This window comes from Pyrus communis, chromosome 7, assembly GCF_963583255.1.
Source record: "Pyrus communis chromosome 7, drPyrComm1.1, whole genome shotgun sequence".
In the NCBI taxonomy this organism is placed as follows: Eukaryota; Viridiplantae; Streptophyta; class Magnoliopsida; order Rosales; family Rosaceae; genus Pyrus; species Pyrus communis.
In genome coordinates this window covers 10,798,483-10,811,329 of record NC_084809.1, presented here as the reverse complement: position 1 = coordinate 10,811,329, position 12,847 = coordinate 10,798,483, and the positions used below count along the sequence as shown (strand labels likewise).

Here is a 12,847-nt window from a genome sequence, read left to right as displayed (position 1 = left end):
GCTGCGAGAGAGAGTTCGAGAAGATGGTGGAGTATGCGATCCAAACGGGGCATTTTCATCGTAACAGTGTTGAATGGACGGTAAAAGATCATAACTTAATCGAGACTTACAAAATGCTTTGTTTATATCTTTGAAATTCGATATTGAGTGAACCCGATACCTAATTGTTATTTTTTCAAAAAATGAAGATTCCTTTATATAAAGAGTTGATACCTAAGTAAATAAAATGATCAGTCTAAATAAATGAAGTTTTCTAAAAGGTCGAAAATGCCTTTTTATTTTCTTCACAATCAAAATCCAAAATATTAAAAAAACAAAGACAAACAGGTAAAAATGATAACTTAACAAAAAAAGTGTACTGGAAAACAAAATAAATTTAAAAAAAGAAAAGAAAAAGAAAAATGAAAACGGAATAAGAGCAATGTACAAATTCTGGCTTTATACATAGACCAGCCTCTATATGTATTTTACCAGAGCACAGTCCCAAATCCCAACTTCTACTCCTCTCTCTACTTTCTCTGTCTAAACTCCCCGATGGCGCCAGAACCAGAAGACATCAAGGATGAGAAGAACCCTAGACCCCTCGACGAGGATGACATCGTCATCATGAAGACCTATGTGAGTTCTTCAACTGAATTCTTTTTCCACAAACCCTAAATCCCACCACCGATTTCAGATTCACCCAAAACCCTAATTTTTTTTTATTGATTTAGTGAATAATGGTTGTGGGGATATAATGGAATATGCAGGGGTTAGGACCGTATTCAAAGCATATTAAACAAGCAGAGAAAGAAGTAAAGGATCTGGCTAAAAAGGTCAATGATTTGCGCGGTATGTAGCTTCTTTGCTCGATTTGTGACCCCAATTTCGAAAGTTGTTGTTGTGAGTTGTTAGCTTTGTGGATGGGTTGGGTTAAATTTGATTGCTTTTATAGGTATTAAGGAATCCGATACTGGGTTAGCTGCACCCAGTCAGTATGATCTCGTTTCGGACAAGCAGATGATGCAGGAGGAACAGCCTCTTCAGGTTCGGTTCGGTTTGGTTACACGCGCAACTATACACTCATTGATTTGTGTTATAATGTGATAGGTTTTGATTGATTTCTTGAAACCAGGTGGCTAGATGTACGAAGATTATCAATCCCAATTCCGAGGATGCTAAATATGTCATTAATGTCAAACAAATTGCAAAGGTCTAGCCTCTTTTTTCATCAATTTTTTTCATACAGCTATTTGTTTTTACCTTTGCTCCGTTTTTCAATCTTTGATCTGTTGATTTTCTTGTTCCATTCTTAATGCTTTGGATAATTTCATTGCAGTTTGTTGTGGGTCTGGGTGACAAGGTTTCCCCAACGGATATAGAAGAAGGCATGCGTGTGGGGTAGGCCCTCCTATTTTTTGAACTCTGATAGATTTCCATTTTTGTTAACTCTTATTGGATTATTTCCATGAGCATTGCTCGTTTAGGATGCAGTACGTAATGTTATGCTTGATAATAGTTGGTAAGCCACGCACCACCAAAAAACATCTTAAAAGAATTTTCTGCAATAGTGAAGTTTTTAAGAAATGGGGATAGTAATTTATTACAGTGATGCAGTTTTGGACCTTCATTGCATAATTGCATATCAGCTATTTGCTTATCACCTTTGTTTAATTGTATAATGCTATAGCATTCCATATTTGTGTTTGCAGTGATGGATATGTTAGTTCTCTTAGGATTGCAATTAGTGCTGTGTTTAATCACGTGCTCACGTCTTTAGCAAGATTATAGTATTTTTGGAGGCTTGTGTATGTTTACAATTGTAGTGTCTTTCTGGTTATCCATTAGTTTGCCACTGCAGAGTTTGATAGGAACATGATCAAATTTGTGTGTTTACAATTGTGCATGCTTGCATCTCAGCTCTTTGCAGCACCATGTTTTATTATGTTGCGCTGTTGTATTCCATATTTGTGTTTGCAGCAATGTATTAAAAGCGTGAGGAGTGGGCGAGGCGTCCAAGGCCTCACGGGACCTAAATTTTTTAATATATACATTGAGCGTACACATATTATATTAAAAAAAAAAAAAAAAAGATTATTAATCAATAATCATTCTGAGCACACACATGTATTATAAATATATACACACACATATATATACATATTATATATATATATATAATAGAGGATGAAAAGTTCAATGAGCACACATATAACAATGCACGCAGACAGCACACACATCCATTATATAAAATCAGAAAAAAAGGCAAAGAGACAATAGTGCAAGGAAGAGGTATGAGGCAGTTAAAACCCTACCCAAAATCACCCATGAGGCACGCCTAGGCGTCTCTGGCGAAGCCTTCCGCCCACTCCCTCAAAACAGAGGTGGCAACCCCACGCCTAGCCTCAGAGGACGCCTAGGCGCGCCCTGAGGCGAGCCTTTTAAAACATTGGTTTGCAGTGATGAATATGTTAAGTCTCTTAGGATTGCAATTAGTGCTGTGTTTTATCACGTGCTCATGTCTTTAGCAAGTTTTTAGTGATTATTGTTGGAGGCTTGTGTGTGTTTACAATTTAGTGTCTTTCTAGTTAACCTTTTGTTTGTCACTGCAGGGTTGATAGGAACAAGTATCAAATTCAGATTCCTTTGCCTCCAAAAATTGATCCAAGTGTGACCATGATGACCGTGGAAGAGAAGCCAGATGTGACATATAATGATGTGGGTGGATGTAAGGAGCAGATTGAAAAGATGCGAGAAGTACGTATAGATTTAACCATTTCTCTTTACGCTGTTCATTTGTCTCCTATGGTATGTATGAATATCTACCGTTTTGGTATTAGGATAAACTTAACAGTGTGCATATATACTTGATCATCTGTCTTAGGTTGTTGAGCTGCCTATGCTTCACCCCGAGAAATTTGTGAAGCTTGGGATCGATCCGCCTAAGGGTGTCCTCTGTTATGGTCCTCCAGGAACTGGCAAAACTCTTCTGGCCAGGGCTGTTGCGAATAGAACTGATGCTTGCTTCATTCGTGTGATTGGGAGTGAGCTTGTTCAAAAATACGTTGGTGAGGGGGCTCGGATGGTCAGAGAGCTGTTCCAGGTTAGAAATAATTGCATGGTTTACCCATATTGATTTAACTTGGAATTATTTGGAGGACTTTTTAGCCAAAATGGTCCTTGAGATTTGCATAACTCCTCATTGTGGTACCTGAGATTTGAAATCGATAGAATTGGTCCCTGAGTTTGTCCAGAATCAATTATTTTGGTCCCTGAGTTTGCCAAAATCGTTTTAGCCTATTGTTTATTATATTGAGGGTAATTTTGTCACGATGATCCTTATTTAACATAATTTTTCACCAAAATGATTGATGGTGGATAATCTTAGGGACCACTTCTATTGATTTCAAATCTCAAGGACCAAAATGAAGAGTTAGACAAATTTTAGGAACCATTTTGGCTAGAAAGCCTTATTTGGAGTACTGTTTTTGTGTTACTCTATCTTCTAACCATGTCTGTTTTGTTTTTAGATGGCACGCTCAAAGAAGGCCTGTATTGTCTTTTTTGATGAAGTAGATGCGATTGGAGGAGCGAGGTTTGACGATGGTGTGGGTGGTGATAATGAAGTTCAGCGGACTATGCTGGAAATTGTGAATCAGTTGGATGGCTTCGATGCTCGTGGGAACATTAAAGTCTTGATGGCGACAAACAGGTTTGTTCGTGTATTTGTTTTGCAGTTTAAGCGATCTATATTTGGTTTCTTTTTTATTATATTAACATCTCATGGGCTTTATTGGATCTTTTTTTCAGGCCTGACACACTGGACCCAGCGCTACTGCGGCCAGGACGGTTGGATAGGAAGGTCGAGTTCGGCCTCCCTGACTTGGAGAGTAGGACGCAGATCTTCAAGATCCATACAAGAACGATGAATTGTGAAAGGGACATTCGGTTCGAACTGTTGGCTCGTCTATGCCCAAATTCAACGGGTAAGGATGCTTTCTGTACCACTGATAAGCAAATTGCCATTGTTACCTAGTCGTCCTCCTGATTCTTATTGTTAGTTTGATCTGATGTTGCTATCATTTGCATCCTCACCTTTATTACGGTAACCTAAGGCGAGAATGTTGTGATTTGCATCTTCATTGCTATGTTTGATTGTGCTCCTATGGTCTCCTGTTTGTGATCTGACCTGCTACATGCCTCTTATCATGACTTTTTATTACTGGACTTCAATTTTGTGACATGGTTCTCTCTTTCACAGGAGCTGATATTAGGAGTGTGTGCACGGAAGCCGGGATGTATGCCATAAGAGCTCGAAGGAAGACGGCAACAGAGAAGGACTTCCTCGACGCAGTCAACAAAGTCATAAAGGGGTATCAGAAGTTCAGTGCGACACCAAAATACATGGTTTACAATTGAGCAGAGGAGATAGTGTATCGTGTTTCCAGAACCCATCAAGAAGCGATGCATTCTCTAATGGAGGGAGGAGGATATGCGGTGTTCCTTTTTAGGGTCACCTTGGCGACTTTCACGTCTGTTGTTTAAACTTGGTATCTTTCCTGTGTTGTAAACCAATCTCGTAAAATTTATTGTTCGCTAAGCTGGTGGTTCTGAACTTGGATCTGCTCCATCGGAAAAACGATCCGATTGCTTTATACGCTTGTTTTTCTTGCCACTCCAATTGCTAGACAACTACATTTGCAGTTATTCCAAGTAGTGGTGATGGTGGATGTTCACATTTATTGTGTTGAAGCAGCTTATGCTAATTATAATGACCCAGTTTGGTTTGTTTTTGAGGTATATTTGGTAACTGCAATAGAATCCTGGTAGGCTATGTCAGTTAAGAGTATTGGAACTCTCAGCAGAATGCAGATGGTATGCCGGAGGAAGGTGAGGATGGCGTGAAGCCACCGCGTCCCTTATGCCCCGGGCAAAACACGTGCTTCAATGGCCGGGACAAGGGTCTAGGGTTTCTCGTTCGGAGTTGGGGATCTTTTTAATTTGAAGTCTCTATTGCCCCTTTAGTGAGGGACCTTAGATAGTAGATATTGCACGTTGTGGAAGTTGAAGAGCTCTCGGAAGTGAGGTGCTGGGAGCAAGCCTGGCACTCCTCGGGTGTCAAACTGCACCCCCTTGGACACGGAGAGAGCGAGTTTTCGGAGAAGGGACTGAATCGACACAAATCCTAAGCAGAAATTGCGATCTTTAAGAGCAAATGCAGAACTTGAAACAGAAGAATAGGATCATTCGCAAATGCACAACTTGTAGGGAGCGAGAAGGGACTCACCAAATACCAACAATGGTGTCTCTGCCCCGGCTATAGCCCACCAGCAATTAACTGTTCATCATTCTCTTACTTCGTCGAATTTGGCACAAAATGCAGGAGCTGACTTGACGACTTGCTCTTTTTTTTCGAAAATTATTTAAATGGTTCTTTTATTTGTTTGTAAACAATTATTACTACTCTAAACTAAACGAACAGGAAGGAAGAAGAATTTGAAACCAAAACGCAATAGGTTGAAGAGCAAAACTCTATTCACCGGCAAATCCACCACTTCGATAAATGTATTATAAACAACATTAATATATTAACCTACATTCAACAACGTTTAAAGCAATGAAAAAATCTATTAAATTTGTTCAAATTGAAGAAATTTGATGAATTAGTCAGAAATATTTTTTTCCCTTCCAATCAATCTTTACAACCAATCTATCTTCTACATTCAACTTCAACAAAATTGCAAAACTTGACGTCTATTTATTCCTTCATCCTACCTTGAATTTCGTGGCCACCGAACGTGAACGAAAGAAAAAATGAATTTTAAGTTTTAATTTATTTACTTAAATATTGTAGAGCTACAAGAGAAATCAAGTGCGTGAAGAGGTCCATAGTTTCTGCACTGCAAACTGATCACTGATAGCTGCACCGTACATGCACTGCTTTTTAATGTATACATAAAGTGATTTAAATAACTCATTTGAAACAAGCTCCAAATTCACACAGTTCAATTTGGAAAAGTATTCAGCAACGAAAGAACTACCTCAACTACGTAAAAATATTAACAGGCGTATACTACCGCTCGGTAGCATGTGGTGTAGCCAGGGCAAATGTACTCAAAATGTACGCGGTTTTCTTGAGGTGTGTCCCCGTGTGTGTCAGCATTGTCACCTCAAGCTTTACTCAAGACAGGTCGTCCTGTGCATCGGCATTACCACCTCCATGGGACGATCCTTGATCATTTCCAACTGTTCTCCTGCTCATGTTGGCTCGCTGCACTAACCGAACCAATGCCTGAACCACTTCTGACATGGGAGGTCGAAACTCAGGCTCCGGCTGCACCAAAATGTGGAGCTCAAGGGTCAGATTTTCACCTCAGTGCACTCTTATGGAATTGCAAAACATGAACCCCACATCCTATATTTCAACTAGAAACTAGGTAACAGTCGTCTTTCATCCCCTTACGAGTAGTTCAGTTTAGTGTAAACTTAAATTTCTTGTTTATTACCTGGACACAGAGCGCTATCACATCAGCAAACCGTGACAGAGATTTAACTGGATAGAGCCCCTTGAGTTCTGGATCTACCATTTTTGAAAGGGCGTCGATATCATGGAGCTGGGGTGTTGCCCATCGAACCAGAGATTGTTCAGACCTAGGCTTCGAGCTGTCAAGGAATTTTCATACAACAATTAATTTCACCAATCTTTTTAAATGGTAATAACATAAATATAATAATCAAGACTAATTTATGTAATTATTTACTTATCAAATGCTTTCCTCCCACTAAGAAGCTCCAGCATAACCACTCCAAAACCATAGACGTCACTCTTTAGAGTATATTGGCCAGACATGGCAACCTCTGGTGCGCTGTACCCAGATCCTGCATTATGGTCCAATGCCTGCACATGTGAAACTTAAACCATCAGCACTTTCCCAGAAAAATAATGATCAATTTGACTGATGCAACAAGTATGCACGCGTTCTTCTACCACTTAAACAAGAACACCCATCCAGTCATATAATTTTCCGACAATCATAAATGGGTAACACTTGAGTCAATGAAGTCTCAGCACTTTTGGGGGCATGAAATGGTCGTTTAACCAAGGGGTTTCACACATGAATTTTTTCTTCCTAACAAGTACAGATGCTCTTGGGTCATGGAATGTGTTCCACAATTACAGGAGATCTGAACAGGAAGTACCCTTGTAAGCGTTCTAAAGTCTGCTCCTACCTTATTTCTCTAGGTCCATTTATGTAAATGTTAAAACGTATAGAACCTTACTATCGTTTACAATCATAAGACAATAGAAATTTGAGTACGATAGTCTATTCCAACTCAGTATGTCTGATTCTGAGACTGGTGCATATGAGTTCTGGGTTTTCGTAAATCCTGGTAATTATAATCATCCACGTATAAATACAGCTATTCAGCTAGGACACAATTTCAGAAATGGAGTTATCAGTTCATGTTGTATGGATATGAAAAAGATATAAAAGTTCAAAGTATGATATCCCAAATTTAACCTGATCAGCATTGGGGATAGAGCTTGCAAGGCCAGCGTCCGAAAGATGAGGGTTGAGCTCCACATCCAATAATATGTTGGTTGACTTTATATTTTTGTGAATAATAGATGGTGAACAAACTTCATGCAAGTACCTAAAAGAAAGCATTGTGAGTACCCGCGGCACATTTGTCCAGTCATCGAGGTATCAAAATGATTGCAAGCTCAAATTTGTAAGCCAAAGGATGGACGTCCACTAAGAAACTTACTCTAATGCACGTGCAGTCCCCAAAGCAATCTTGACACGAGAGTTCCATGTCAATGGCTTGTTGTATTCATCTGATAGGTGCAGGAAGTCATGCAGCGAACCATTTTTATGGAATTCATAGACTAGCAGGTGCTGTCCATGCTCTGAACAATAACCCACCAGCTCTGTTACATTTGGGTGATGCAACTGGGAGATGCTTGAAACAATCTCGGTGAATTCTTCGGACAACTGACTAGGAAGGACAGATGAATCTAATTTCTTCACAGCAAGAACCTATTAACATTGTTAAAAGTAAGTAACAAATTATTATACTGTCTTCAGTCTTTGGAACAAAGGAATTGAAGCATTTGATAAATAAATATAACAATAATAAATTAAAAACTAACAAATGCTTAACCAATCATATATGCATGCAGGATTTCATACTGGTTCTCCAGAGTATTCACTCTGTGTGTGTGTGTGTGTGTGCGCAAGGGTGTCCATAGCCCGTGCATGAGAGAGAGAGAGAGAGAACAGAAGATTTCAACTGAAAAATCAATTAAATGATCGAATTAATATGAAAGTAAACAAGCAAGTCAGTCATCTTCAGGCAGGATATGAAGAAGAAAAAGCACTAATCCTTTGACATCAATGAAAAGGGACATGTCACTGGATTTAAAGAGATTAAACCTTTCCAACATCAATGGCATGGCATATAGATTTATTAGGTAAACAGTATACCTTCCCATCATCAAATTGAGCCCGATAAACACGTCCAAAAGACCCCTCACCAAGAAGGTTGTCAATGCTAAAGCTGCCAGTAGCCATCTGCAGGTCTGCTATTGAATATGTGGTCACATTTAAAGGAGCTGTGATGGTTTTCTTGACAACAATGGGTTTCTTAGTGAATTCATCGTCATCAAATGATTTATTGCGATCAACTGGTGGGGGTCTAAGATTTATTGTGGCAGGAGTATCAAAGGTCTTGAAGTCCAACGGGGCAGGGGTTTGTACAGACTTCATTTCTGCATTGGAGTGCCGGAGACAAAGCAGTTAACATTGGTTCAACAAAAAACTTTTAGAATCATTGAAATGTTTATGTATCCTATTTGCATAACTAATTTCAAAATGGCATCAGTTGGCCTCAGGCAAGGAACATAATTTTCTAAAATAAACTTGAGAAACAGAAAGAAAAAAAAAAATAGTGAATAAACCAAATCTACAGACATCAAGAGACATTTATTCAGTAAACTGCAAATTTGAGCAATTCCTCGCCATTTAGAATACTTTTTATTTTATAACGCTATAGATCTTGATCTTTTAATTTCAATTCAATGATTTGCGAAATGAACTAATAAACTCAATCCAACTGATAAACAAAGAAACCAGTATCACACAAAAAACTGGCAGGAATATTGCAGAAAATATAGTCATATTCAGTCTAGGGAAGTCAAACCGAATAGCATGAAAAGCAAACCAATGGAAATGACAAGGTAATTTCAGATAATGCTCAACTGAATGTAAAATGTATACAAATTGTCGGTACCTTGCACTTCACTTGCAAGGGGAGCAAAGGGCCGACTTTCAAACTTTTCCACATCTGAAGATGACTTCTTTGACCTTTTCTTTATGAGAAAGAATGCTACAATCGCTGTAACTACAAGAAGAGATATCACTATTCCTGCTATGGCACCACCCCCTATTCCTGATTTCTTGCCACCTGACCCACCATTTGATGATGAGTTGTCGCCGCCAGACTTGTGATTTCCGTTGTGCTTGGCTGGAGGTGTACCAGGTGGGGGTGGGGGTGCAGGACCTGAGTTCCACGTGTTTCCATCCTTCCTGTAAAGAGATTTCTTAGAACCATATTGTAAACATATTCTCCCCAGATTGGAAACAACAGTAGCTCATTATAGAATGCTTACTCCAGATTAATGTTTTTCAACTGCTCTGGAATCCAGCCGGTGAAACGGTTATTTTCAATATTCCTAAGAAACACAAACAAAAGTACTTTAGTGGGTTGAAAGCCTGAAAGCCAGGAGAGTGGGGAGTGCTAATGAGCATCCCACTAAGTTGTATGGATATCTCACAGATTATCAAGGGGGAGATTGGCAAGGACGTCAATAGTCCCTGTTAACTGGTTATTCTGCAAGAACCTGAAAGAAGACAAATTCCAGGGAAGGGTCAAGACTACAAACTAGAAAAGCGTACCATAATAATAAAATTCTCAATACTTACATTGTTTTCATACTTGAGAGGGAGCTAAAACTCTCAGGAAGGTTGCCTGACAGAGAATTGAAAGATAGATCCCTGAAACGAAGAAAAGAATTATCGTCATTTCATCCTTTAGTAAAACCAACATAAATTCTTTAGCAACTTTCAAAGGAGATGATTGACACTTGCAGAATTTCATAGCAGAACGAAAGCATAATTCTTTTTGAAGATTGTACATATTGAGTCATTGACTGATTATGCAATATGGTACAATGTTATCGCCAGTAACAATACTTTTTTTCTTCTTTTTGAGAAGGGAGTGGCTGAGTTGCAAACTAGGCACTCGTGCCAAAATGGACAACATTTCAAGCTACTTCTTATGTACAACACAGATGGAAGAACTCACAAGATGGATAGAGAAGAAAGCTTTCCAAAAATGTCATTCAACTGGTTCTGAAGCTGATTGTGACTTATGTTCCTGCGGTCCCCAAAAGAATGAAACTGGTTTATTTCAAACATTTTCGATAAGTTGTGAGTATTGTGACAAAAGTTATTAAGATTTACTTACAGGTATTTAAGAGTCGTTAGCATAGAGATGGAATAGGGGATCTCTTGATTGAAGTTATTATGACCAAGGTTTCTGCATAGAAAAGATGGCTAATGTTATAGAAGTGGAACAATACACAACAGAACAGTAGATAAATGTGGTTATGAATCATACAATCGTGTCATGTTCGGAGGAAGTGAATAAGGTATACTGCCTGCAAGATTATTATTGCTCATGTCTCTGCAAAATTTGTCAAATACTCAAATCATGAGATCAAACTAATCAGTAAAATAAAATAGATCAATCAACTTGACACACGTGACCATTGATCTTACAGGTTGGTTAGTGCTGTCAAACTCTGAAGCTGATACCCTAGCGTCCCAGAAAGTTGAAGACCTGATAAATCACTGATAAAAAAGAAGTAATGACAGCATAGCTATCAGAAATTTGCATAAATGTGATAATATCTGGGCAAATGAATGCGGAAGTAGGGAATCACATTTCTGTTACTCGTGAGCCCGAGCACTTAACACCTTTCCACGACTGGCCACATGGATCATCGCCATTTTGACTCCATTGGGTTAGCTGAGGTGGGGAATTTAAGCTACTATACAAGACCTTCAGAGCACTAACTGTGCATTTAACATGCCAAAAGAAAATTCAATATCAGAAAAGCAAGATATGGACCATGAAAATTAATTTTATGTAGTTTCAACACTCTACTTTCTTGCAGAACAATGAAACAGGAAGAGAAGTAAAATATTCCTAAGTCTGAAGGAGAGCATCTACAACCGATATTACGACAAGATTAAACTCGCAAACAGTAATGGTACAAGGATGCAAACCAACTGATTTTGTCTAAAAGATGCTCGGAAGTTCGGGATGGTGTGTCATTCAGAGATTTCCTAAACCAAGCTAGATCTAGAGGAGCAAGATAACCATTCGTTTGAGTCAATCAAGTCGATGAACTACTCTCACGTTGAACGTTTTATATATGCGTTTTGTTCGATGATGAAATAGTATTTAAATATAGTTGATGTGTTTTAGATGATGAAATTTCCAAAACATCAAAACTATACTTCAATTCCTCATTCACAAATTGATGCACCTAAGGGAAATAAGAATGCAACTGAATAGGTTAGCCAAACTGACACTTAAATCCTGTAACTTCGAATCAAATTTTTTAAATCGCATCCTTTTGAAATCCGCTGGTACTTCCAACTCCGTAATTACCTATCCTAGACGCAAAGTGCGAATTGTTAATGACAGAAAAGTAGCAATTGCAATTTCATCATCACTCAAAGTGGGAATTAAACACTTATAAAACTCTCAAAGTGGCAATGATGGTCATAAAGCGACATCTAATTATCACTTTGATAAAGAAAAAGACTCAATTTATTCTCTTTTCGGAAGCACAAATTACATGAATGGCAAACAGCAATCACATCAAACCCCAGAATTGCTTTTTAATTAGTAAGGCAAAGTAACAGTTCCTCCGATGGTCCTTTAATTTTGTCTATAGAAACAAATCTTCACACCAAAAATATAATTAAATTAAAAAAATGAAAATTAACAAGATAGGCACAAATCTGACTCCCAATAAGCAGTTCAAGAACCACTTCTGAAATACTAAAGAAAGTCAAATCCAAAATACATTCAGTGGGTTTAGTATTTAACACAAACGAGAAAATCTAAAGTTTCTAACTTTTTATGCAGATTTAGCAAAAATTAAATCATGGGAGCCCAGATAAACCGATACTAATTCAAATAAACAGCAGAAAATTACAGAGAATAAGAGTCGGGTGAGGCAACTGACCATCTGTTGGATCTGTGGCAGCATTGATGGAGCTTGGACTCCACCCCAGAATGCAGATGCAGAAAACCAGCAAAACCCAACTCCAAATCTCCACCATCTCTCTCTCTCTCTCTCTCTCTCTCTCTCTCTCTCCTGCTCAACACTCAATGCCTCCTCCTTCTCAAACACAATGGTAATCAAAGCATGCCCCTTTTGGGGTGAATTGAATTGATTTTGTTTTCCCAAACAGCAGATTTGTAAAATATTTTATTCAAGTAGGCATTTGCCCAAGCAAAGCTGGCAGGCACGATTTGCCAGAAGAATCCAAAGCCACAGAAAAGAAAACCCTTTTATTTTTACTCTCTCTCTCTCTCTCTCTCTCTCTCTCTCTCTCTCTCTCTCTCCTCTTGGTTTTATTGCAAATTTTCAGTCTTTTCCTTTCTTTTTAGTTTTTAGGTGTGAGGGGAAAAATATTCAATACACTCTTGGTTGGTGTGTATGTAGCTCCGTCTCTTCTGTATAATTATGCTCTATCATCTTCGCACACACTCTCTATCTCTCTCA

General features: G+C 38.5%; 2 protein-coding genes across 2 annotated transcripts; one reads left to right on the top strand and one right to left on the bottom strand.

Annotated features, from left to right (window-relative positions):
* The first annotated feature begins 459 nt into the window (after positions 1-459).
* On the top strand, positions 460-4,775 carry LOC137739345 (26S proteasome regulatory subunit 7). The gene is made up of 10 exons (XM_068478904.1): positions 460-618; positions 750-831; positions 935-1,026; positions 1,115-1,192; positions 1,319-1,380; positions 2,592-2,736; positions 2,864-3,082; positions 3,510-3,691; positions 3,790-3,965; positions 4,241-4,775. The coding sequence occupies exons 1-10, from the start codon at positions 535-537 to the stop codon at positions 4,396-4,398; spliced, it is 1,278 nt and encodes a 425-aa protein (XP_068335005.1). The 5' UTR covers positions 460-534; the 3' UTR covers positions 4,399-4,775.
* Positions 4,776-5,794: 1,019 nt separating this feature from the next.
* On the bottom strand, positions 5,795-12,847 carry LOC137739155 (protein STRUBBELIG-RECEPTOR FAMILY 6-like). Its single transcript, XM_068478664.1, has 16 exons — positions 12,305-12,847; positions 10,988-11,120; positions 10,824-10,895; positions 10,663-10,728; positions 10,510-10,581; positions 10,348-10,419; positions 9,966-10,037; positions 9,818-9,883; positions 9,653-9,715; positions 9,274-9,569; positions 8,469-8,752; positions 7,750-8,021; positions 7,503-7,635; positions 6,741-6,877; positions 6,486-6,642; positions 5,795-6,313 (listed from the first exon to the last, which is right to left on the bottom strand). Exons 1-16 carry the CDS (start codon positions 12,399-12,401, stop codon positions 6,161-6,163), a joined length of 2,145 nt encoding a protein of 714 aa, XP_068334765.1. The 5' UTR covers positions 12,402-12,847; the 3' UTR covers positions 5,795-6,160.